The sequence below is a fragment of the Heliconius melpomene genome, chromosome 19 (genome assembly GCF_056956725.1).
Source record: "Heliconius melpomene rosina isolate 202511_hmr_F chromosome 19, ASM5695672v1, whole genome shotgun sequence".
Lineage (NCBI taxonomy): Eukaryota > Metazoa > Arthropoda > Insecta > Lepidoptera > Nymphalidae > Heliconius > Heliconius melpomene.
In genome coordinates this window covers 8,224,746-8,252,575 of record NC_140407.1, presented here as the reverse complement: position 1 = coordinate 8,252,575, position 27,830 = coordinate 8,224,746, and the positions used below count along the sequence as shown (strand labels likewise).

The 27,830-nt window shown below is 33.3% G+C and overlaps 4 protein-coding genes across 4 annotated transcripts; 1 reads left to right on the top strand and 3 right to left on the bottom strand.

Annotated features, from left to right (window-relative positions):
* Window positions 1-137: 137 nt before the first annotated feature.
* LOC146528617 (UDP-glycosyltransferase UGT5-like) lies at window positions 138-3,240 on the bottom strand. The gene is made up of 4 exons (XM_085203577.1): window positions 2,368-3,240; window positions 1,892-2,117; window positions 1,023-1,239; window positions 138-766 (listed from the first exon to the last, which is right to left on the bottom strand). The coding sequence occupies exons 1-4, from the start codon at window positions 3,223-3,225 to the stop codon at window positions 496-498; spliced, it is 1,572 nt and encodes a 523-aa protein (XP_085059703.1). The 5' UTR covers window positions 3,226-3,240; the 3' UTR covers window positions 138-495.
* Window positions 3,241-5,713: 2,473 nt separating this feature from the next.
* aph-1 (gamma-secretase subunit Aph-1) lies at window positions 5,714-8,574 on the bottom strand. Its single transcript, XM_085203238.1, has 3 exons — window positions 8,146-8,574; window positions 7,894-8,067; window positions 5,714-7,680 (listed from the first exon to the last, which is right to left on the bottom strand). The coding sequence occupies exons 1-3, from the start codon at window positions 8,365-8,367 to the stop codon at window positions 7,354-7,356; spliced, it is 723 nt and encodes a 240-aa protein (XP_085059364.1). The 5' UTR covers window positions 8,368-8,574; the 3' UTR covers window positions 5,714-7,353.
* A 277-nt stretch (window positions 8,575-8,851) lies between these two features.
* On the top strand, window positions 8,852-12,603 carry LOC146528615 (ATPase family gene 2 protein homolog A). Its single transcript, XM_085202594.1, has 2 exons — window positions 8,852-9,300; window positions 9,825-12,603. Exons 1-2 carry the CDS (start codon window positions 8,952-8,954, stop codon window positions 11,702-11,704), a joined length of 2,229 nt encoding a protein of 742 aa, XP_085058720.1. The 5' UTR covers window positions 8,852-8,951; the 3' UTR covers window positions 11,705-12,603.
* wap (DDB1 and CUL4 associated factor wap) lies at window positions 11,801-21,811 on the bottom strand. Its single transcript, XM_085202596.1, has 7 exons — window positions 21,403-21,811; window positions 20,860-20,962; window positions 20,359-20,494; window positions 19,923-20,173; window positions 19,685-19,810; window positions 14,823-15,004; window positions 11,801-14,504 (listed from the first exon to the last, which is right to left on the bottom strand). The coding sequence occupies exons 1-7, from the start codon at window positions 21,465-21,467 to the stop codon at window positions 14,306-14,308; spliced, it is 1,062 nt and encodes a 353-aa protein (XP_085058722.1). The 5' UTR covers window positions 21,468-21,811; the 3' UTR covers window positions 11,801-14,305.
* Between the last annotated feature and the right edge of the window lie 6,019 nt (window positions 21,812-27,830).

Genomic DNA, 27,830 nt, shown 5'->3' with positions numbered 1-27,830 from the left:
ACAACTCTAGTATAATTTTCAATTTTACCTAGGTTTTATTTTTATTTTTGTAAATGTTAATAGAACCAGATAAGAAACCTAGACGATTTTACTAACTTTACTTCGCTTCGCTCATCTAAACAATAAAAAGTCAAATATATGGATATTATATTTTTTTAATTTAAAATGAATTCTAAATTATCAAAATAATTGTTTAATGAATAATCTTTCGTATTTGCATTTCATAAAAATAATATACATGATGGAAGCGTCAGCGCCCCTTTTACGGGACCAGCGTATAAGGTAAAATATTTCAACGGCAATACGATACTGATGGACGGAGTCAGCTAAAACAATTGTGTGTTAAAAAACATACCCGTATATTTTTATTTAAAATAATACAATTGGTATAAAATAACAAAAACATTTTATGATCGCAATTGTAGATATTTTATACTTTTTACAAAGCTTATTAAAAAAAAATTGCCCAAAATTTAGAAACAATATAGCCTTCAATCAATGCACCTTTTCCTTCCTACTGTTACTAAAAAGGCTGACAATCTTTACAACAACGTTAAACAACAAGGCACCGCCAGTTAAAAGAACAAGAAGCAGGAAGGCGTACACGTCCAGCAGCGCCAGCTGGTAGCCGCGCAGGTCGCGCGCGCGCGAGTGCAGCGCGGCGGGCCAGCGCACCACGTGTTCCGTCCAGAACACGGCGGCGGCCAGCGGCGCGAGCGGTCGGTCGTGCCACATGCCGGACACGAGACGAGCTCGGGCCCGCATCCTGTTATGTAAATTGTTATTATTATTATATCTCATATAGAGACCAGCGGTGGCGCAAGGGCACAAAGTGTGACTGTAATCGCGACAGGTTGTAGGTTCGAATCCCACTGGAGGAAATCTAATATTTAACATTTTTAATTCTTCGCTGTGGTCTACACCCCATAAAAATATTTTTGATATTACCTGTAGAGGATTGAATTATTTGTTTTTGGATTTTTATCAGAAATCAGAATATCAGGGAATATAATACTACTTACTCTTCACTCAGAACACTCTGTAATGCCACACCAAAGCTGTCTTCACTGATATCATCGTAAGAGATGGCCACTCCTATACCAGCCTCAACCACCGCGGCCGCGTTGGTAGGCTGGTCGCCGAAGAAGGGCACCACGATGATGGGCTTGCCCACCGACACCGCTTCCGTCAGCCCGAGGAGACCACCGTGTGATATAAAGGCTACCACTTTATCATGCCCTGTTAAGTTAAGTTAATTATAAAACACTATATTAAATCGATTTCATCTTACATAATTAAATTGGACAAATATCAGAGCAGACAAAAAATTATATCTAGTAAGAAAGTCTCATGAGAAAATATATCTTTAATTTGGCCAATACGTTGAAGATATGAGATGCGTCGGATTAATCGAATCCTACCGCAGAAGTATAACTCATTCCAGTGTCTCATCCTTAAACACGTGGCTTGAAATAAAACATTAATTTCATACTCGCTGGATGGTCGGTTGTTATCAATATAGTACTGTATAGTTGGCCAAAGGATTAATATTTATACCTACAATAAGTAGCTTTCAAGTCAAAACTAGGTATAAGCATAATATCTTATCAATAAAGACATTTAATGGGATAAGTCTACGGTATTTGATAGGACATACTATTATCGTTGTCGTGAGGATATGCAGATATGCTAGATAAAATAACAGTAACGACTTCGGATAAAGAAATGTAATATACAAACAATGACTTTACTTATTTAGAAAAGTGGGAGTTAAGTTTATCTTAACTTTATTTTTATTATTTTTTCATAAACATTAAAAATAATTAAATTATACTTAAAAACGTTTGCCTACAACATAAATTAAACGTCAAAATTAATTATAGGTACTTACGTAACAAGTCATACTGGGGTAACCATTTCACCTTAAGAATATTTCCTATGAGCGTGCCCTCTTCGCCGCTGTCCTCAAATTTCCAAATAACTCTTTGCTTCAATTTAGATAGTGCTTTAATAAAAATCTCCTCTTTATACTTTGGAATTGATTTCGTTTTAATGTGAGATCCAAAACTAAACAATATTACACCGTGATTTGATTCATTAAGAAACTTTCCAAGAAACTGTAAAATAACAACGTAAAGGTTATTCGTTTTGGAGTGTTTAGAAGCTACACATTGATCATACATTAAATAAACTAGTGTTTAATAAATAAGCAAATTCGAAAACACAGTGTCAAAGATACTGGATGATCCTGGATGGACTGGAGGATGATACTGGATGGAGGAGGGATAAAGCGTAAAGCTATGTATGTATGTAAATAGACATATCATATTGAAGAAAATTTACAAATTAACTATATATTTTAAGTACCTGTGGCAGAGATTTCTTTTCGCTGTTTAAATGCATTCCTCCAACTTCAATCAGTCCAGGAACGAGAGGTTTCACCCCAGTAAATGTGTGGTAACTGTTTGTCAACATCAATGACGTATTTTTTGCAAGTTCACGTAGATCTGGTATTTCGCCATATTTTCTTTCTATCAACGACTTCTCTTTCATTTGTGATTCATAATAGTACCATTCCTTCGTGATAATATTAAATATTGTGTTCTCAACTCTGTCCAAAAATGACATTTTAGTTCCGAATGGAGTCGTAACTGCTGGTACATACGCCGTGTTATCGTTACACCCGACTCTTTCAAAAGTCCACGACATGTAAATACTCGACACCACTGCTATAATCGGCACATTTACTTTATATACATGGAGAAGACCGAACATACAATCACTAGTAAAGTTCTCTATGATCACAGCATCATAATTACCTTCTAAAGCGTCCAATAGCGGTCTATGATTAAGCAAACGTGCGCAAATATTCAGAGCATCCTTCTTAAACATATTATACTCGAATAATCTTTTAGCCATTCTTCCAAATCTTGGTATTTTAAATAGAAAGCTCTCATTTTCCATATTACCTAAGTCATACGACTCAAGCCTGAGTTCTGCGATACCTTCGAAGCTGATGTCGTGATAGTTGGGCGGTGGATCCTTGGCGGGGTAGAACGACGCGACTGTGACATTGTGACCTCTGCTTGCTAATTTCTTTAGGAATGGCTCAAACACCATATGATGGCTCTTGCCTGGATGCGGGAACAAGCCGAGAATATTAGCGGAGTTCACAAAACAGCAATGAAATACGAGAATAATTAAATAAAATATTGTGCGGGACATGTTACACGCGCTGTCGTACTATCACTATTTCAGCTGCACAAAAATTCAAGTCTTTTGTAAACATAATATACCTATCAGTTAATTCTCAATGTAGTTAAAGAATATGCTAAGTTCGATAACCTCCATTATTTGCTATATCTAGCAAAACAGATAAGAACAGAGCCGATGTCGGTTTTCAGATAAAGACTTGCGATTTCTTACTATTATTTATTATTTTCCTTAAAAAACGATATATGATATTCAATTAAAAGTTTTTAATGTCTTTTATAAGAAAGTGTCATTTGAATTTGAATGTTAAGGTCACACGTCTACCTTCTCAAGGGCAGGACAAATTGTTATCAGATGCAAAGTATGGAAAGATAAATTGTTATCAGTCACTTCTTAATGATGATTTCTTGAGACTGCTGTAGGTGTTATCGGTTACTTAAGTATAGGAAAATGTTAACTTTTTAAACGGTTTTATTTAGCTCACCCCGTTTGTTTATTTATTTGTATATTTATTTGTTTGGGTCAAATTTAGTAATTGAAATTTAACCCTCTTCCCGTTAACCGATTGATCTGAAATTTGGTATACGCCTTTGATTCTGGTGACAATACAATTATCCATATTCAATATTATTGTGAATCCAAGATGGCCGCCGCTACAAGATGGCGGACAACTTAGTTTTTTTCAATCCCATCAATATGGGTATCAAATGAAAGGGCTTGTCAATTAGAATTCAGTGGACTATACAAAATCAAAATCCAAGATGGCCAACACTACAAGATGGCGGACAAGTTAGTTTTTTTCAATCCTATCAATACGGGTATCAAATGAAAGGGCTTGTCAAGTAGAATTCAGTGGACTACACAAAATCAAAATCCAAGATGGCCGCCGCTACAAGATGGCGGACAAGTTAGTTTTTTTCGATCCCATCAATATGGGTATCAAATGAAAGGGCTTGTCAAGTAGAATTCAGGGCACTATACAAAATCAAAATCAAAGATGGCCACTGCTACAAAATGGCGGATAATGTAGTTTTCAATCCCATCAATATGGGTATCAAAATAAAGGGCTTGGTAAGTATAATACAGTATACTATACACAATTACAATAAGAATCTCCCACCTAAGTCAAGATCTGGTATCCTGTCGAGGACTGTGTGGCTATAGGGTGCCTAAAAATGAGACGTCGCTAGGGGTACACCACCCAAGGTAAAAGGTAAAAGCGCGCCGAGAACTGTATGACACTAGGTGGATAAAAATGATATGTCGTTAGCGTTTTCCCCTCAAGATTCAGGCACATCTTGTTGTACATAGCCTTGCTCCTCTATTGGACCTCTGGGGGGTCGATCGTAACATTCTACATTAACCTTGCAATAATGAGGCACTCAACGAATTGAATAGTAGGAGAAATAAAAACTAAAAACTTAAAAATAAAAAAGTAAAAAAAAAATTTTAAGTTAAACGGTTTTATATTAAATGTACTAAAAGATAAAAAATAATTTCATGGAAATTATGATTACTAAAATAAAATCGTGGGGCACGTCCAATATCTACAATCGAAAGACATGGCATGAGACTTCACCCACCTAGTGGTAAGTAGAAAGTGTCCCCACGATTTTATTTTAGTAATCATAATTTCCATGAAATTATTTTTTATCTTTTAGTATATTTATCTGCAATATAAAACCGTTTAACTTAAAATTTTTTTTTTACTTTTTTTTTGTTAATAAGTACTCTCACTAATAATTACATTTAGAATAAGTATTTTACATGTATAAAAAAACTGGCCTAAGTAGCCTAAGTTTCTCGTGAACGAATTTTGGTATATTTTTTTTTCACTTAAATTCCTATTACTATATTAAAGATAACCTGAATTGATAATTTTAAACTAAATTCGTACTACCAAAGCAATTTTGTTTTTTACTCAGCTAAGTAAGTAAGTATTATAATTTGTGTAAGTACTTAATTAAGTAGTTGTTTGAAAATGGCTATAATTATATTATTGGAGTAATCGATTTTTTTCAAACAAGAGATCAATCCTGTTAGTTCTACTGGTTTTATTATAGACCAGTTGGGTAGGGAACAGGCACTTTCTGTCCCTGAGGAATTGTAAACATGCCTGAGAGGAAGTCGACTGCGGCATGGGCGACATAGTTTGAATATTAGAGCGAAAGTTAATCAATTTAACTATCTACATGTTAAATTTAGAAAATATATATATAAAGTAAATGATATTATTCATTTACAATTTATAAAGTGTTTTTAATTCTTCTTCCTCTTAGCATTAATATGGGCGTATGTTGCAAGGATCTGCCTTCCTGCTTAACCTGCTCTGCACATTCTTTAAAGTCCCAAAATGGACCCAATGTACCAATGTATATCATAGTATTGCCCCCTACATCAGCAGCTATTTTTAATAAATTTCTAAAAAAATTGAGATTACCAACTCTAGGTAGTCTAAAAATACAGCTATAAAGATGAGAAATGAACAAAAACATCATATAACCTGTGTTTAACATTTATTTTACAAAAGTCTTTATACTCTTGAGAAACACTTTGTTTCATTTATAATTAAAGGAATGATGTTCATCATGATACATTATTTCATTATTGTATTATAACTAATATAACTATATAAATATGTTTCTGAGTTACTTAGGTGATCTGAAAATGAAAAATGAACTTAAATTACGATTATTTTGATATTATATTATATTTTTCCTGTAAAAAATGTTCTTTTTACGTTTTCACAAGCCTTTCCAGGTCCAATATACCTATGTAAAACTGCAACTCAGTTCAGATTAGTTGCAAGTTGCAAGAATACAGTATCTTGAAACTAGGTTGCCTCTACCTCTCCTGCTATATGCAAAATATAGCGCGTCATGCTACTGTTTTTTCTACAATTAAAGAAAACATGGTAGCATTACAAAACTTATTATAAAAGGTGGCAAAAGCTCAACTTAAGTTAATAAATAATATTAGTTAAAAATACAGATTATTTAATTATTTAAATAAGTATGCTTTATCACTGCCAAGCATCTATTAACTTTATAATCAAAAATATACATATATTTTAAATCCACACAGTTATCAATGAACATTTACTTAATTGAGAATAAATTGGTGGCACTGCATACATAAAGGTGTATAGAATTTAATGTCCATTTAACGGTAATTGACGTCCCTGAGTGTGATTTTTAGTGTTTTAGTCTTATACTTTAATTATTTCATGTCATTTGTATTAAATTTTTCAACATTGAATATAAAATTTGGGGCCGTTGTTAAATAATATATTTAATGACAATAGTTTAAAAGGCTTCATAAATCATTATAATAATTATCTACAAAATCAGTTAGAAACTATGTAAAGTCATGTTTTGCTTGAATAAAAATTTTAATAATGATATAATGAATTAAATGCACCTCAAACCAGTTCGTATATTACCAACCTTATACAAATTATTAACACACCCAGCCTACCCAATTCTGACAAGACTTTCCCAACTCCTCTGGAAATCAGAATTTAATTGAGCTTGAAAAATGCTGCTTGAGAAGACAATGGCACTAGTCACATCACCCGGCTGATAAAACAAAGTTCAACCGCGCAATAAGTGAACTCAAAAGAGTGCTCAAAGAATCTTAGTAGTAGTAAGCATGCACATGAGACTGCATAATATTGTCCTATTAGCTTGACTCTTATTTTGTCGAAACACTGGGAAAGAATATACTTGGTCGGGCTAAAGTCCCAATTAGATGAACGTAACATTATATCTTCACAACAATTTGGATTTAGAAAGTCACACTCAACAGTTGAACCGGCATTGTACCTGTCTAACAGAGTTTTCCAGGTGCGACTTGGTGAAGTTAGATCAAGTTTTTATAGTACCAAAGCTGGTGTGGTGGTTGAGGCAATGGCCTCCAAAACCATAGACAATAATAATTCAGCTAAACTGGTTATAGTTGTTATCAACTGATTGCAGTAAAATAAGAGAAAAAAATCTACAAAGATTTTTGAGACCATTTAAATAAAAATAAACATACTAATACAATATTTAATTCATTATAACATCATTTTGCCTTGCAAATTAATTATAATGTTAATTAATTAACAATAATTAGTTATCAAAATATATTAACACAAATTTACGATCTACCAGTAACACTTTGAACTAATCCATTTTTGGTGCCGCCAGCACATTTGAAAGCTAATACCGCAGTTGCTATAAGAACTATGTATGATGGCAAAATTGTTACTACATATAACTCTTTTTTGTTAAGTAAACTGAGTCCAGATACAAAGAAATGAGAACCTAAGACCCAGGCAATGTTTAAATAGTTCTTATTGTCTAAACCACTGAAGAAAATAACACTCCAGAATGTGTTAAGGAGCGTCATGCATAGAGTCATCGCTGCACTTGTTACAAAAAAGTATTCCGTACCACTGTGTAGACCTAGAGTACCTGGACCCACCTGAAAATAGGAAAATAATTTTATTTTACTTCACTTTGGCTTCACATTGTATCCTACATATTGCAGGATAATTAAGACACTGTACTTTTTGCCCAATTTTCCAAACCTTGGATGATGAGTGGCAGAGGAAAAAGAGTTTCTTTGTATTAACAGTCAGATCTATAAAGCTTTTGATATGAGAATAGGTAATAATATTATAAGCACAAAACTTACTGAATCTGCTAGCACATTAATAAGTGCAAATGCTCCACTCATAGTCCCAAATCCTAATCCAGATACATATGCCATCTCTAACTTATTAGTACCAACATCGTGATTTTCCGATATCACTTTTAAACCTGCCTCTGTCCTTTTTAACAATACATACATTCCATAACGAAAAGCCTCCTGTAAAAATAAAGAATATATTGATAATAACACGATCAATTTATTTATATTTAAATAACAGACTTTATCTAAACTTACCTGAATGATAATAGCAAAAACCATTCCAAAAGCTAAGTACGTTCGAAGCGGAACCACTGCATACCAAATTAACGACGCAACTAGAAATGATAGAAGCCATCCAAATGCAGCTGCTATCATAATGATTATACGGATCGGATCATTTGCGATTGTTAACGCAAACATTGCAATAGGGGGCCCGAAGGCCAATAATGAACAACTAAAAAACTCGGCGAGAGTCATTTTGTTGTATTTAGAAATTTACATGTATGTATCTATATCAGGTATTCATCTAGCATGCCACGATCTAAATCCATACACTTATCTCACAGAATCTATAATATAGTACTAATGCTGTTTTCATGGCACAATTTAATAAATATTTTAAGAATACTGTTAGACTATATTTGGAAAATGTATTGTCACAAATTCACAAAATGTCAGTGAATCATGTTATTTGTCAATAAATTATAAATATATATAAGATATAACTTATAAGCACAGCTTATATGAAGACATCATTTTCCATGGTTTTTGAATTTAAACATAGTTTTGAAATTTACATATATCTTAAAATATAAATATTATTCATAATTAATTTTATAGTACAATTGTATCTATAGTCTTAAAAGGTGTAAAAAGTTTTTGTAAGTATGTTACCGTACCGTGTTACTTATTCCTGATGGTTATAAAAATCTGTGACCTCAGTCAGGCCTCAATGACAATTTAGCATATTTATCTAATATCTGTCTAAACATGAAATAAAATAACCTCAAACTTTTATAAGTACATATATTAAATGAAAACTATATAACTATTATATCGCAATGTCTCCAAAGCAAGTGAAAAAAACTTTGTGGGTCAAATGTGAACGATGTCACTGTGATATTCTTACGAATGACAAGAACATCCACGTTGAAATAAATTGTGAAAGAGATCAAGTAAAATGCCCTTTTATTGAAGAAAACATATTATATACTTGGCTGGAGAGATCTAGTAGTCCCCCAGATAACGTTCCTAAAGATGCTGTGTTAATACATCCTTCTGCAGGATCTTTAATAGGAGCTGTAATTGGTAAACCTTTAGAGTTGAGAAGAGATGGAGCTTCAACACTTGTAAAGCGTATGTGGCCATCCAAATCGTCTGCGCCAGCTGCTGTAATTTTACCTGCTGCAGGTAATTTTTTAGGCTAATAAAATGTTATTTAGTCTTTTTTAAGTTATTCCATTTTGTAGCATTATTTCGACTTTTAAGGACAAAAAATATTTTAGAAAACCTAAAAAAAAATTCTAGATTTTTTACATTAAATGGATTTTCTCCCTAAAGAAATGTAGAGGCAATCTTAACACAGTTAAATGTTTATATTTTGCCATAGCAGTGTTTTATTGTTATAACTTGTTAAGGTTGTGGTTTAGTAGGACAGGTTTCACAATACAAGTGATAATTGTGAGTTCTGTCCCAACTTAAGGAAGTGAATTATATTTACACTTTCCTGCAGTAACAAGGCAAAGCATAATGTTTCAACATTGGGGTCCAAAGTAGAGAACCCGTGGCCTAGCCTGCTTGTCCCTCAGGAAAAAGCATGTTTTTTTTACTTTAACTAAATATAAAGTTAACACCTGCATTAGATTAATAATATTTTTTAGGTTATTATCTTTTTAATTGTTCAATATTTATTAACTTTATTTTACTCATTTTAGATCTCACTGGAGCTTGGTGTAGTGATAACAAAAAAGTTACTGTTTCGGTATTAAAGGAGAATGTACCACTAGCAACATGTGTTTCAGTCAAAATAAAAAACCATAAAATAGATTCAGACATAAGTGACTTATTGAAAGAAAGATTTAACAATCAATATATTTGTGTTGGTAGTGTTTTTGTGTACTACTATTTTGGAAAAAAATTACAAGTGGAATTTTTAAATATAAAAGCTCCAAGTGTAACAACATGGTATCTTTTAAATGATAAAACGGTATGGAGCTTGGAGTCACATGTAGTTCAAAAAGTAAAGAAAAAAACTCCAGATATAGGTGGTGTAGATGATATAATAAATGAAATTAAAACTTTGATAAACATATCTTTTGATACAACTGGATTTGCTGCTAGTTTTCAGCCAACTAGAGGCCTCCTTTTATATGGCCATTCTGGTATAGGCAAAACTGCAATATGTAAATATTTTATAGACAATCTTAATTGCTCTCATGTTGAAATTAATGGACCCACTATTTTTAGTAAATATTTCGGTGAAACTGAATCCACTATGAAAAGTTTATTTGCAAAAGCTGTAATAAATGAGCCAAGTATAATTTTAGTGGACGAAATAGAAACTATTTGTCCCAGGCGTTCCTCTGGCAGCACTGAACAGGAAAGACGTGTTACTTCAGCTTTTGTATCTTTACTAGATAATTTACATCAAGAATCTAGTAGGGTTTTCATATTAGCAACCACCAGAAAACCTGATGCCATAGATCCAATGCTTAGAAGATTTGGGCGATTGGATAAAGAGATTGAAATTCCTGTACCAGATAGGTCAAGACGAAAAGAAATATTGTATGCTTTGCTGAAGAATCTCCCCAATAAAGTAACATCTCAGGATATAGATTCAATATCCGATTTAGCTCATGGTTATGTTGCGGCTGATTTAGTTAATTTATGTACACAGGCATCTATGAGATGTTTGAAAAGATCAAGTGAATTTTTGGAGGAAGAAGACTTACTAAACGCGTTAACGGTTGTTAGGCCGAGTGCTATGAGGGAACTATTAATTGAAGTACCAAATGTAAGATGGACAGACATCGGAGGGCAAGATGACCTAAAGTTAAAACTACGCCAAGCCGTAGAATGGCCATTGAAGCATTCGGAAAGTTTTCATCGATTAGGAATACGACCGCCAGCAGGAGTTTTACTATATGGTCCGCCGGGATGTTCAAAAACAATGATAGCTAAAGCATTAGCTACCGAAAGTGGTCTAAATTTCTTGTCAATAAAAGGTCCAGAATTATTTTCCAAATGGGTTGGCGAATCAGAACGAGCCGTACGAGATTTATTTACAAAGGCACGTCAAGTTGCTCCGTCCATAATATTCTTTGACGAAATGGATGCAATTGGAGGTGAGAGAGGTGCAGGTGAAGCCGGAGTCCATGAAAGAGTATTGGCCCAACTACTGACCGAATTGGACGGAGTAGTGCCATTAAACTCTGTAACAATTTTGGCAGCTACCAATCGTCCTGATAGAATGGACCGTGCCTTACTTCGACCGGGACGACTCGACAGATTAATTTACGTTCCTTTACCAGATTTCGAAACACGATTACAAATAATAGAACTAAAATTGGCGAAAATGAGTACAAGTGACGATGTTAATTCTCATAATTTAGCAACTAGGGCAGAAGGGTTTTCCGGAGCTGAACTGCAGGCTTTGTGCCATGAAGCTGCATTACGCGCTTTAGAAAAAGACCTTGATTGTCCAGAAGTAACTATGGGACATTTTGAACATGTTTTAAAGGATTTCAAACCTAGGACTCCTCAATCTTTGTTGAAAGTGTATGAAGAATTTACTTTAGGACAACGTTCTGGTTAGGAATTGCTATTTAATGATATAATGGATTAATGTCTTTGGATATTATACTGGTACACATTTTATCACAGTTTGTCAATAAAAAAAAATATAAGCATATTTTCATAAAATATTTATAACATAAAGAAAAAAAATACACAATATTTATTTATATTGTAACTATTTACTCAAATAAGAAATCTTACACACTATATAAATTAATAAATGATCTAGTCCTTATTTCTAATTGTTTAAATTCCTTTAAACGTCACTTAAATTAATCCAGTGAAGATCTATGCACGTATGAAACAGAGCAACGCAGTCCGGAGGAGTATCCATAGCGATTTTTGTTGGACCGCGGTAAACGGTTTTTATCGCGACACCGGGAGGGGCGAGTGCCTCGGCCCTGAAGAATAATACAAGCTTTGATGGACGCTCGTGAGGGACAGCTATCGTAGGGGAATGTCCTGCGCTACGCTAATCAGCAACCTTCATCAGAAGGCTTGCAACTAGTTTTACTAAACGCGTAGGACCACGTAAACTTATAGTTTGACAGAGGAGAACGTCTGTCTGTGGTTACTACTCTCCATGTTCCTCTGTGACATAATTATGATGATTTAAATGTAATTATACATTTTTTTTAAATTTACTGTTGTACAGGACAGTCAACAAGTTGTGGCCACCGTGGAGTTAGGTTTTCTGAACTATTGCTCTTAATATTTAATTGTTCACTCAGGAATAAAATAATCAAAAGTAAGAAGTCTTAAAATCAAATCTCCGCAACCATTTATAACTTCAGAGCGGCCACAACTTCTTGACCGTACTGTACTTTGGTTATTTACATTTTAATTGGATTTTTTTTTATTTATAAGATTAAATATATTTTTTTAACTTCAGACTTAAAAGGTCAGATTTAAAGAAAACGTGTCCTTTCAATTTTGTAGATAACAAAAAACATTAATATTTTGATTTTATTGAAGTAATTTACTCACTGTCAATTATATATAATTATAGCAACGATGATGATTTTTGGTAACTTAACTCCATGCCGTCTTATTTATTACATTATTAAATTACCAACATTCCTACAAAAAGTATTTTTAATATATTATTGCAAGCTATGGTTATATTCTTGTGACATGCAACTACATAAATCAACTACATACATGAATAAAATATTCTAGAACATTACCACATTTTTATAAATACAATGAGATATTTATTTAAAAATAAAACAGTACTTGCAATCTAATTATTTGGGATATTTTAAAGTTTACTTTGTACCTTATAAAAGTGAAATGGATCTTTATCAGTAAATTTATATAAAAAAAAAAAATTACACCACAATAAAAATAAAGAGATAATTTATAGGTCAATCTTATTACATGTTTGTTTGTGTTTGTCTAATTTCAATAATGATCAACAATAAAATTTTATATATTATTTTAATTGCATATTAATATTCCATAGGATTTGATTAAAACTCATATTATTTGCTTTACACTATCACATGTACACCATCGTAGACAGAAAATCCAGTGTCAAGATGTTTCACCCACAGGGCATAATTCGAGATGCCGCCTTGTCTTGTCTAGTAAAAATAAAGCTGGAAGATTCAAATAATTTATTTACCCAAGTTGGCATTTAACCACAACCATTGTGTTTAGAAACTATGGCATTGCGTCACGACGGTCTTTAAAAAAACTTATGAGTTTTTTACCCATAGCCTTTGATTGGAACGTCATTAGTATCATTAAACAAATGTTATTGAACTTAAAATGTTTAAAAGAATATATATAATTTTATGTTATATATCAAATGCATTATAAAGTCAATTATATTCCAATATTCAGTCTTAATATTATTTTTTACATATCTAGAACATTCCATTTGAACTAAACTATTACAAATGTTGATTGAATTGTTGTTGTTACTTATGTAACATTTAACAGTGAACCACCATTTTTAGAATTAAGTAATAGAGAAATTGATGCACGAGGTTTTATAATCTTTAATAAACTAAACTATTTTGATAAAAAAGTGGGGGTAATTCTTTGTTTATGGCAGGGTACATCAATTGTTTTTAGGGTAAAAATTCATAACTCAAGTAGACAGGCTTGTTTGTAATATAATCCCATGTTAATTAAATAATATCGAATATATTAAACAAATCAAATATTAAGATCAAATAGAGAACCGTGGTGTAATTTACTTAAGATTTTTCTTACATTCTCTATTATCTATTATATCCAGTCGCGTCCCGTAGAGCCGCGGTGTACGCTAGTTTAAAGTACGAATTCGAATATTATATTATTACAGATGGAGGTACAGCCGAAAGTTTTACAAATTTGCGGGGTACAGGCGATCTTTATTAATTAGACGCCCAATATTTCCGTGTGTATTGTAGCATATTGACCTTATCCTGTCGCAATTCACCCGAGTATAGGTCCCTCTAAGCTGGTAATTTTTTTTTTCAACTTCACACTGTATCCCAATACATCAGGGTAGGCAGAGGGAACCTAGTGTTAAAAAACTCCGTTCCCCACTTGTTGAGTGGCGGAACTCAACGCCGTTTTTTTAAGGGGGGGCTAAATTGGAAAATTTTATTTGTTATAGGCAGAGGTCTTATACACGCAATATTTCCGTATGTCTGTTGTAACATATAGCGATCCAGTCGGGTTGAGTGGCGCCCCACTGTATCTGGTTGACCTCGCCCTCAGCCGCGGTGTACGCTAGTATGGGGTCCTCTATGGCGCGTGGCATTTGCTGTATATCCCATATTAGGGCTTGATGATCGTCACCGGCTGTACAAATGTGACAGGAGCTGAAAATTGAGAGGTTTGATTAACATTTATATTTTTTTTTCCGCTTCACGCTGTATCCCGCACACAGCAAAGTAGGCAGAGGAAACCCAGTATTAAGGCACTCCATTTCCCACTTTCCGCCGAATTCTGAAGACCGCGCCTTCGCCTTGACACCAGAGCGAAGAAATAAAAATATAAATTTAAAAAAATATTTCATTTACTCGAGTCGGCTCGAACCTATAGGCAGTTCATTTTACAGTCACATTTTGTGGCCCTGCGCCACGCCAAGAGGTTATATACTCACAACTGTGGTGTGAACATCGCAAATAAAAACCTACCTATGCGGGGCCCAAGCTATACCATTAACGCACGCCCTATGATTGTTCAGCCTTGCAACAGGCGTGCACGGAACCCGCACATCCAGAATTATAACCTCGCACGCGTCCATTGCGATGGTGGCGAGATAGTTAGGATCTTGTTTGTTCCACGCTAGTCTTAGTAATGGTGTGTGTTGTGGGTCCTGATGGGTATGAAAATAGAAATATAAAATTAAATATGTAAAAAATATAAATAGGCAGAGCAAGGAAAGGATAATATTTAATATTTTCATTCCCTCACTCTTCATAATCATAATCATCATAATACATAAATTCAAAATTTAGGTGGTTCCAGTGAATCTCCTGCCGCTATATTTCTTTCTTTATTTTTGGGGGATGAAAGTTGCTCGCGTCCGTAGGACTCTCCACCTATTTCTAGGAACACCCTACACGTATCCCCTGGGTGGTGCTAAACGAGCGACACGCCGAGTCACAGGCGGCGGTAACTAACCTGACCCTGGTTTCCACAAACCATGAGGGATTAAATCCCCTCTAAAAGAGTGGCTCTGACACCCTGGGTAAGTGTCACGAGTATTCTCCCGCCTTTTAACTATGGAAATGTCGAATGCTAATGATAATGTGATGTCATGCGATCCGGCTAACCCCCGGCGCTCTCTGGTACCCGGGCCGGAGAGTGTGAAATCTGCTACCGAAGTCTCCACTGGAGTAGGTGACCAGGCTCCTGTGAAAGAAAATACTACTGGAAAACGTAAGATGGTGCAACAGGCGTTCGACCCGTCTCTATTTACAAGACCTAGAAGTCACTCACTAGGTAATCATCTTGACACAGATCTCACCGTCAACCATAGTGCACTTGAAACTGCAATACCTTTACAGCCTGAAACTCGACCGCCAGCATGGCAAAGGGTACCTGTCAATCGAAATAAGAAACGAAAAAAATCTTCTCCAACACCTTCTCCTGATAAGCTATATACAAGCAATAGATTCAATACACTACCCGTAGACCAAGTTGAGAGTGTAGAACCACAAGAGAAACGGCCGTCTAAACCACCACTAATCATCCTATACGGTGTTGACGATAATAACAAACTGACTGAATTCCTTGGTGCTGTAGCAAAAGGAGAAGAATACACTTACAAGATTGTGAATAAAAATCAGCTGAGAATACACTGCACTGAAATTAACATCTATAAGGAAATATTGTCAACAATTAGAGAGAATGGTTTAATAGGACACACATTCAACCGAAAAGATCAAAGGTGCTACAGAGTGGTCATACGAAATCTCCATCACTCGACACCACTTGAAGAAATAAAGTCTGACATAGAAAAAAACACAGGTAATGTAGTGTCTGGTGAAATAATAAATGTCAAATTTGGTCCTGACAAAAAGCCTACTTCTACATTCTTTGTCAACCTTTTACCTGGACCTAGAAATAAGGCAATAAAGGAATTGAAATACATTTATCACCAGGCTGTTGTGATAGAAGAACCCAGGAAGAAAACAACAGTCGTGCAATGCCAACGCTGCCAACAATACGGGCATTCAAAGAATTATTGTATGCGTCCTTACAGGTGTGTAAAATGTGGACAGTCACACAAGACTTCTCAGTGCCCTAAAAAGGACCGAAATACACCTGCGACATGCGCCCTCTGTAATGGCCCCCATCCTGCAAACTATAAGGGTTGCGATGTTTACAGATAAATTCTTAATAAGAGGCTTAGACATCAGAAACCACTGCCAAAAGAGCAGTTCAGAACTGAGAAACCTAAAACCGATGAAGTAACACCCACAAATATTGACCCCATCAGAAGAATAAAATCTACAACAGAGACGTACGCAAATATCTGTAAAACAAATAAGACACAAACGGATAGTACATATGAATACACACAACAGCACCACGTTACTCCCAATATCGAAGAAATTCTCAGAAAACAAAACGATAAGTTTGAGCAAATCCTACAACAAATGAGTACCCTAATGGAACTCATAGTCAGGCTCGTCGACCGGCTTACAAAATGAATACTTACAGAGTAGCTACCTGGAACGTTAATGGATTAACAGCTCACAAACTGGAAGTTGAATTACTAATGGTGGAACATAAAATTGATGTACTGCTCGTATCCGAAACACATGCCAACAGTAATACAAACTTAAAATTTAAGGACTGCGAGTGCTATATGACTAATCATCCTGATGCAGATAATCAAGCGCGTGGTGGAGCAGCAGTCATTGTAAAAAATAATGTTAAACACCATTTAATCTCAAAATACAAGACGCCCCATATACAAGCCGCAACTATTTCAGTGGAAGATGGCAAAGGTCACATTAACTTCTCTGCAGCATATTGTCCCCCGAGACACAACATAAAAGAGGACATGTGGACAGACTACTTCAAACGTCTTGGAAATCGTTTTGTGGCAGGAGGGGACTGGAACACTAAGCACGTTCAATGGGGCTCCAGACTTACCACGACTAAAGGACGACAACTTAAATTAAGCACGGACAATATTTGGCCCACAGACCCCAAAAGAAAACCAGACCTTCTTGATTTCTTCATTACAAAAGGCCTGTCTAAACACTACTTGAAACCAGAGTCATGCTATGATAGTTCGTCTGACCACACTCCTGTTCTCCTAACAATGAGTTCATTCCTTATAGAACTTGAGGAAAAGGAAAAGTTAACCAGCCGACAGACTGACTGGGAATCTTTCAAGGATTATATGGAGGACAATATCGAGTTAAACATCCCCCTAAAAACTCCAGATAACATCGAAGATGCAACTCTTTATATAACAGAACTTATACAAACAGCTTGTTGGATCAATACTCCTGAACCTAAACCGGACAACAGGCATTCAAATTACCCACTGGCTATTAAACATGCGCTACTAAATAAACGTAGGTTGAGGAGGATTTGGCATCAGAGTGGACTGGAGGCAGACAAGACCTTATTCAACACAGCTGCTTTAGACCTGAAAGAGATGTTGCAGAGGTGGCACGATGATACTCTAGAACTTCAGCTGGAATCATTATCACCCTCTGCGTCAAACAAATACTCCCTATGGAAATTCACTAAAAATTATAGCAAGGCACAAAGTACGAAATTCCCGCTAAAAACTGTGTCGGGATGGGCACGTACATCTCAGGAAAAAGTGGATGCTTATGCTGAACACCTGGATCAGGTATTTTCCCCAAATCCAGGAGGAAGCGCTGGAAAGGAACCATATATAGATGAAGTGCTTCTGCAAGACTTCCAAATGTCACCACCACCTCGTCCCTTTACAGTGCCAGAAGTATGGAGAGTGATAATATGACCTTATCACAAAGGAAATACTGAAACGGTTACCACGAAAAGCTGTTTTATTTATAACATCTCTGTTTAATGCTGTGCTGCGGGTCCAGTATTTTCCTTTGGCCTGGAAGTTCTCCCAAATCATTATGATCTATAAGACTGGTAAAGATCCTAATGAGGTTTCATCTTATCGGCCTATAAGTCTGCTCCCCATTCTCTCAAAAGTTCTGGAAAAGCTACTGATGCATAGAATACTGCCTATTCTTAGCGATGCAAAGGTGATACCCGACCATCAATTTGGTTTCAGGCTAGAGCACTCCACTACTGAACAAGTGCACAGAGTATGTGATAAAATCCGAAAAAGCCTCGAGGAAAAACAGTACTGTTCCTCTGTATTCCTCGATATTCAGCAGGCCTTTGACAAGGTTTGGCATAAGGGTATTCTGTTTAAACTGAAGAGTAACTTGCCCCATCAGTACTATACCATACTCAAGTCTTACCTTGAAGACAGGATGTTTCAAGTGAAAGAAGCGGATGCAAAATCATCCTTCTTCCAAATAAAAGCTGGTGTACCCCAGGGGTCAGTTTTGGGACCGATACTGTACATACTATATACCTCAGACCTTCCGCAAACTGAAGGAGTCACAACGGCAACATTTGCTGACGATACTGCCGTACTAGTCAGTCACGAAGACCCAGTTATTGCATCTCAGATTCTACAGGGATGCCTGGATAAAATCACAACATGGCTTGATAGCTGGAGGATAAAAGCAAGTGCAAGCAAATCCATTCAGGTCACTTTCACCCTAAAAAAAGGAAACTGTCCACCAGTAAAATTGGAAAATACTACACTCTCACATCAAGACAGTGTCAGGTACTTGGGTCTCCATCTTGATCGTCGCCTCACGTGGAGGAATCACATCGAAACTAAGAGGTGCGAACTTAATATCCGTTACAAAAACCTTCATTGGATACTAGGGTGTAACAGCAAATTGAGCCTTGACAACAAGCTTCTTATATACAATGTTGTACTGAAGCCTGTTTGGCTCTATGGAATTCAACTCTGGGGAAGTGCTTGTAAATCCAATATCACAATAATCCAGAGAGTACAAAACTCCATACTGCGAACAATCAGCCAAGTACCGTGGTTTGTTACCAACAAGGAAATCCATGAGAACCTCAAGATGGACACTGTCGCGGATGAAATAATAAAATATAATTGTAAATATCGACACCGACTGGAAAGACATCCCAATGACCTTGCATGTGCCCTTGTAAAGCGAAGTTATGCCAAAAGACTAAAAAGAAATGATATACTCTATTAATATAAATATCTATATAAAATAAATAATCTATATAACATAAATAGTAATAAAAGAATTGTATTAGGTAGATGGCTCATTGGAGTCACGCCTTTAAAAGCCAGCAACATGACACACATTTGCTAAAAGTAAAAAACTGATTGCAAATATACCTCAAAAAAAAAAAATATATATATATATATATTTCTTTCATATTAACGAATCTCAACACAAAAGTTTTAAATAACAACATAAGCACTAACCTCATAAATAATCGTAGAATGTTCTAGATGTCTTAAGTCGAACATTCGTACTGAGCCGTCTGCCCCTACCGACGCGAACATATCGCGACCGCCGCCCGCGCGACTGAACGCTATATCATATACTTCCTGGAATAAATATATATAATAAATATAATATAATTGAATGTTAATTTTGCCTTTAAGCAGATCTTTGTGTATTTTTTTAATTATTTATAAATAAAATAAAAATATTGCATACCTTATCATGAGCAATCAGCTGAGTTTTAACATGTCCGGAAACTTCATTAACTCTTCCCAATACTTGTCCCGTCTCTAAACCCCATATAGTGCAGGTAGTATCAATACTACTAGTCCCTATTAAATTGGGATCCACTTCATTCCAATCAAAGGAAGTAAGTGGGGCACAAAAATCTGAATTTTTGTTGTTATTTAGCACACATTCAAATAGAGTATATGGTTCTCCAGCTCTCCATATGCGGAGGTAATCACCTGTAATAAAAATAAATAAGAAATAAAAATATATTATTAATTAAAACAGATTTAACATAACAAGTAATAGTAATTTTCATAACAATGATTGTGAAATTTTTGAATAATATATGGGACTATCTCCCCATATTGTTTATACAAAAAACACAAATATAAGTAAAAATTGTATTTTCAAACATATTTACCACTAGTGGCCAGTAAATCTGGGTAAACGCCTTTAGAATCTGGAATCCACATGATCTTAGTAGTGGGATAAGGGTGATCAAAAGTACTCTTTGCACTGAATTCACTTGTCTCTTCATCTAGCGAGATGATTTGTACCTATTATTAAGAAACAATATTGAATCATTTCAATGTTTCAAATGCTTTAATTTTAAAATATAGAAATAAAAAGAAAAAATATTTATATAGAAATAAACTAAATTTTATACATTTTCACATTTAAATATTATATATTAATATTACACTATCAGAAGTAACCTACTGTGACACTACAATTTTTACTTTCTACTTACTTGGTGATTGGTAAATCAACACTTAGACAAATTACTAGATTGTGCAGAAATAATAATAAATTACACTTGGTGATTAGAGGGAACTTAGTGCTAAAACACTACATTCTCCATGCACCACCTTATATTTTTTGAGACATTGCATTTTGAGAATTAAAATTTGAAACCACTTACTTTATTATTATATTCTTCAACAAAACTGCCGAGAGCAAGTCGAAATCTCTTGTCTGGTCTCACTGACCAGTTCATTGAGTACAAAGGCCATGGAGCTTGATATCTGTAAAAAGTATACATATTTATTTCTATTTGAATTGAAAGTTTAATATTGTATTAGTAAAAATAGTAATAGTAGGAGGCCACTCCACAAGGTGCAGCAGCATGGTGTCTAACTAAATTTAACTTTTGTGAGTAGTAAATTTTGATTGCCTTGCTCTCACAAAGCAGTGTACCAGCACTTGAAAATTGAGCAGAAAGTGGGGAAGTGTCTTAAGAAAGTATGTATATTATTACAGAAAATATATATATATATAAATCTACATAAGATCTGCATAAAATATAAATTTGATGTATTAAAATACTTTACTATTTTTTAAAAAAGACATGAATAAATTAATTACTATGTTTCTGTCAAGGTTTTATAATGTATGTTTTGCATAGTTTCACACTTATATATTTAAGATAAGCAAAATGTTGGGTAAGTTTACTAATGTTACTCACTTGTAGATTTCTTTGCGTTTTGTGCTCGAACTTGTTGTACTTGAACTGCTATGTGGCATCGACATGTTTTTATGATTAGTTTAAACCTTGCTTCAAAAATTCCGTAAATTAAACAACAATTGATTTTCTATATTTATTGATTATAATATAATTGATATAGTAATACTTTAATATTATTTACAAGTAACGTAGACAAGTAAATAAATGAAGCGGTAAGTGATGAAGATGTTTTCACTGATCAAAAACTGAAGTTCACAGCTTACTGTCACTGATTTTTCCAATATATTTAATATATTTACATTTGTTGAAAGATTATTTTTTGATTATTAACTTTGTATTTAGCAAATACAATATAAATAACGTGTTATTTATATCTTAACACATGTAAATTGAGCATTATTTTTACACAATTGACATTTAACTTGACATTTAGAATGCCTGTAAAAATTGCCATGAACAAATAATTGACCAAAAATCACGGTTATATTATTGCCATATTTTAATAATTGTTAAATATTTTAATTTTTAAAATATTTTTGAGTTATTATTGTATTTATTTATGTTGTAAAAAGTAATCATATAAATATAATGAACACAGATTAGTATGTAATATACATTGACGATTATATGCAATATAATTGTCAATGCATATTACTAATCTGTGTTCATTATAATTAAGTGTATGACATTATATATTACAGAATATAATGATATTCTCGAATCTCTCTTTATTATAATTTTAACACTTTCAGACGGTTCCCATTATATTGTTTTATAACAATTTGGTCGAGAAAAATACTTTATATTAATGTAAAGTTTTATTTATGAACTGAATGAAATAAAACAATAACAGATTTTCTTATATATCTCCTATATACCGACAGGAATCAGTTACAATATTATTATATATAGAGTAGGTATAGAGATTTTGGACTAGATCAACGTTCTACTTGCTATGAATCACTTGATAGTATTACACACCTCGTTCGATCCAGAGGACACAAACTTATAAAATATTAGAGTCGCTTGTAGAGAACATATCGTGGCAGAAATCATTAAAAAACATCTGCTTGTATAAGTATACTATCTGTATTTTTTAATTTAATTAAAGTTATGCAGACTATAAATATGTTATAAAAATAATAAAGCAACAATTATTGTTTATTTTTCATAATCCTTTAATTATGTTTTACAACTGTATTTTATTTGCTTTTTTATGTTTAATTGTATATAGAGACTTTTTCAGATATGTGGAAGTGAGAATTAAATAATCACATAATAGTTTAAACACATGTACAGACCAGGTTATGTCTTTTCTTGTTATTCTGGTCGTCCTGTCATGGAAAGAACAAATGATTTTATGAAATGACTTGAAATGAGAAGTATATCCTGATGTGTACGTGACCACGTCCAAAACTTATCCAATAGCCTAATTACTCCTCTATCTTATATTGGACTCAGAAAATTTATATATTCAATTAATTTAATATATTTACACATACAGAGAGCCTTCCTTGTTCTCTTAATATAATAATAAATAAATAAAAACTTTATTGAGTTTTACAAACAACTTAGCTTAAGTAAACATAAGTTTTAGATACAAACATAGGCTAAACAAATATAAAGAAATGTTTAAAGATTTCCTCTGTATCCGGACTAGTTGCCTGTATTCCGGTATACAGCGCCCATCCCCACAAGAAAATTTTATAATTAGCCTGTTGAAAAATTATAATTACAATTAGGCTCTAAGTGTGACGTGACCTCTCTTTGTGTATATATATAACTCTATATATCATATAACTATTTTAGGAGATGAGACTATAAGAGTTAAAAATATATATCTTTACATATAAGTCATCTCTTAGCATCTCTTTTGCGATATTTAAAAATATTGTTGTTAAAGAAACAAAAATATATACATACTTTAAAGGGCCGGCCCGTTCTTTGTTGTGCCCTGAATAATACCGGCCTACATAATTTTGGCAGCAACGTGATATTATCAATGCACGCCACGTTTTGAACTCTATTTAAGGATTTGGCTTTCTTTCTTACAACATTGAATTAGGGCTTAGTGATATAATTTATTACGTAATTTTACAAATACTCGTAGGCAGCTCAATGTACGCAGTGGTTTGTTTATAGGTCACTTGAGAAAACTATTCTTTATTATTATAAGAATCTATAATTTAAATAATTTTATTTGTGTATTTTCATTTGATTGATGTTGTACAGTGAGGCAGCGTCTTACTGTAAGTAAACACGATGGTTGTGAGTTTGATCTTCACTCGGGGAAATGATTATACTTAAATTATTTCGATTTTCTCGCCCTGGTTGGCGGCGTTTGGCGTTTCCAACAATCAACGCATAATGTCTCGAAAGTACATTGTGCTTGGGGAACGGAGTATTTTAAAACTAGGTTTTCTCTACCAATGCCTGCAATTTAAAACTACGTATGTAAAATATTATAACTAATATTAAATATTTATTTTTTTGACAAAAATATTTACAATATCTAACTTATTAAAAATGTTGAATAATTAATGGATGACGGCAGCTATACACAACGTTTATTTATAGTGATGGTTATTCAAGATAACATCTTCTAAATTTTAATTGCCATTTAAAGATATCTTTACCTCTAACAACAATTCATGTTTCCATTGTTTTTTTTTTCGTTTAAGCATCGTTGCATACACACAATAACTTTGGAAATTAAATTAGGTATATAAGAATTTCGTCAAGAGCGAGTTGAAAGTAATTTTAATATATGTTATTTAAATTTTAAATATGCACATGTAAGTCATAAAATATAAAATTTTCTTATGCTTCAAACATGATAAAATGTTTAGTATATTCATAGAAATACATATATTTACTTAGGTTTATTTAGTGAATTTTTTACATACTATGCTACCAGACAGGACTCCTATAATATAGATAATATATACTTTTTCTAGCCGACTGGTCTTTCAAGTCGGTATAATTTTTATAATTATACTTATGACAGACATTCGATGAATGTTACATAGGCTTAAACGTTTTATTTAGATTAAAAAAAATAATTAAACATCTTCACGCTGTATCCTGCACACAGCATACAGGGTAGGTAAAGAAATGAAAATATAATTGTAAATATATATTTCACTTCCTCGAGTGGGGATCGAACCCTCAACCCCTTGGTGCCCCTGCTCCACAACTGGCCTCATATCTAGTGACTGGTCGTATCTAGATACATACATATATAAATTATGGTTTTCTATTATTATTTTTTCCTCGGCTATATCTCAAATTCTTAGAAGCTGACATTAAGGCTGCAAGCCGTCACTTCACACAAAGAAGTGGGCGTCACTACTCATTGTTGGTCAAGGTGTTTATCAATACGTCAAAATGTAATTCAAAAAAATTCGTGCTCCAGAACTCCTAGATATATAATAAATATTTTTATGAATAATAAATTATGAAATTATTTAAAATTTGTATATATGTAATATGTATTTATTATTAGTCGAAGAGGTAGTCATTAGTTACTTGTTTCAGGATTTCTTCAGTTTTCTTGCATTTTCGTCTTACTCACGTCGTTTTCTTTTGATTTTTTTTTTTTTTTTTTTTTTTTGATTAATCAGAACGATTCATTATTGTTGTTATATATATTTATTCATTTACTTCTGAAATAGAAATTGTAGAAAGTATTCTATATTAACATTTATCACCATTTCTAGTATTATTTTATGAAACACCCACCGCCCTGTTTTAGTTGCAAACTTGCAAAGGTTATTTGAATTGACCGGTATTGCAACAATGATAGCGGCATGACTCAGAGGTAGCCGGAGAGGTAGAATCCAGCAACAACAAATTGTAAGGATATTATTAAGCCATACAAAATATGTCAAACATTTGAAATATTTAGATTGAATGAGTCAAATTTTCTATCTATAGAAAAACAATAATTAATTAGAGTTTAGATGCCCGCTCTAGTAAGTCTATCTTTTTATATACGGCAATATGCTGCCAAGCGTGAAACTGAAAAAAAGAAACTAGTTACTAGGAGATTTCAATCGCAATTTTCATTTGCCAATATGTATCTACATTGTTGTGAATTCAAATCCTGTTATGCAAATTTTTCAAACCACTCATAATAAAATCTTTAATAAGGATGTTTTGCGTTTAATTTTATTATTAAGGGATCTTAATATTTCGTTTTCGCTACTTAATATACAATACATACATATATGAAGAAAATAAAATGGCACGCTTTCTAGTTTTTATAAGTTTACCCTTTTACCTTTTACGTATCTTAAATATAAATTTCCGTCTAATTAAAGACATTTCCCGGTTAAGCAACAATTATTGTAATAATCAAGATATCGTAACCTTCCAATAAGCTTGAAATGTGCAACTATTGCTGCTGTTTTTCTTAAGCTTTAGCTTTAAGTCTCTTCGTTCTGCTTTCGGCATATTTCTATGATAATATCTCAAATTGAAGTTCAAAATGAAGTTTCTACATAATTTATTCAAAGGAAAGATCGATGATAGTGAACTGTTGAGTAGATTTAATATTAAGATACCTCAGAGAACCCCTCGCAACCCATGTCGGTTTTTCAAGACGGAAAGAACTAGAACGAACCTTGGACAAAATAGTCCCATTAATCGCATCTCTCGTTCATTTAATGAGTACTTGAAAGAAGATGTAACGTTAGACATTGGTTGTGACGGGCTCTCAGTTTTCTTAAGAAAATGCAACCATATACTCAATAAAGTTAATTAATAGAATTAATTGTAAATGATTTTAACTATTATGTAATATTAAGTAATTTTATATTTTTGTTATTTACTTGTTATTTTTTTCTATAGTGTAAATTAATCATTGTTATTATTGATGATGAATGATGTGTTCTCCTATAATCAGTTGTACATAATAGTATTAGTATATCCTAAGAATGTATGTAATGTAAACCAATATGTACGACAGTTGGAGATCCGTATAAATAAATAAATAAATAAATAAATAAATATTGCTTATTAAATGGCGGAAGTGAATAATTATACAATAATACATAAATATAGAACATTAACTTATCCAATGTTAATGAAGTAAACGATGACATTTAGCTTCCGCTTAAAAACTAATGAGTTGCACTCTAGACGAATTATAAAGGAAACATTTAAAGTTCATGGGAACATTATTAAATTTCAAGTTGTATGTAAAAATATAACAAATTAATTTATCCTTTTAAATTTTATTATTTAATAAAAATATGCATTTTTTCTTTAGATTAGTAGGCATATTTTAGTAATTAATATTTTTTAAGAAAATGGACAATAATAATTACAGTTAAAAAATAAAGCGTAAATTCTATATATTATGTTACATCATTTATTATAACTAAATATTACATTTTGGACCAAACATCATCGAAATCGGTAAATGCATGATTCAGATTCACCATATTGTGTTTTCACGTACTTCAAATAGAGTGCCCTTAACAGAAGCAAAATAAGAAACAATACTCCAGTCCATACAACTACGTCGGCGATTTGTGCATTGAATGCAGCACTCTTTCCCGTTGTCCTCAAATATATAGCTCTTTTTATACGATACAGCTTATTTCTTTTTGGTCGTGAATAAAACATTTATGATAATTTGTGAAAAGATTTTAGTATTAACATATTTTTGTGGTGTAAGTTCTGGAAAAAAATTAGACCTTTAACTTAAATAATAAAAGCTTCATACTAAAAAAGTAAGCGTAAAAAGCGTAAAAATGAAGTTAGCCTTAGCAGGATAGGCAAAGGGAATTCAGATGAATTCTGGGGTAATTGAGTGGCAGAGCTTAACGTCGCACTCTGCCTCTCTATCAGAGCGAGGACATGAATATATCAAACGTAATCCGCGCATAATACCTGTACCTAAGAAAAATGAGTCTAATAAAATATCACTCAGATATCTACTTTTCGCCTATTTAAATGCAATAATATTATTTCAAATTTCTTTGGAAAAAGAGAAGAGTTCAGAGTTCACCAGACAGTGGAGGCGAAAGTTAAAACGCATTTCGAAGAGGCTCCTTTAACCTACACTTGTATCGCAGGTCCCAGGCAGCACTTCTATTATCAATATGTAAACCACTAACGATATTTGGATCTACATCTTAACCAATCCATTACATTATTATTATACAAATAGTATAAAACTATTTTTTTTTAATATTATCGAGCTCGAAATTCAATTTCCTGCTTTTCCTTTTAATGTCCTAGTGATATTTGTCACAGAGCCCTAAATATACACTACCTTATTCAAGTTTCTTCAGATTTTAAATACATTAGGTACAAAGATCTCAGTACCACTAATGTAACAATGATAGCTCCAGTTAAAGTGACAATATTGCAAATCTGAGCATCTATACTACACCAAACATTAGTTTCTGCTTGTACTT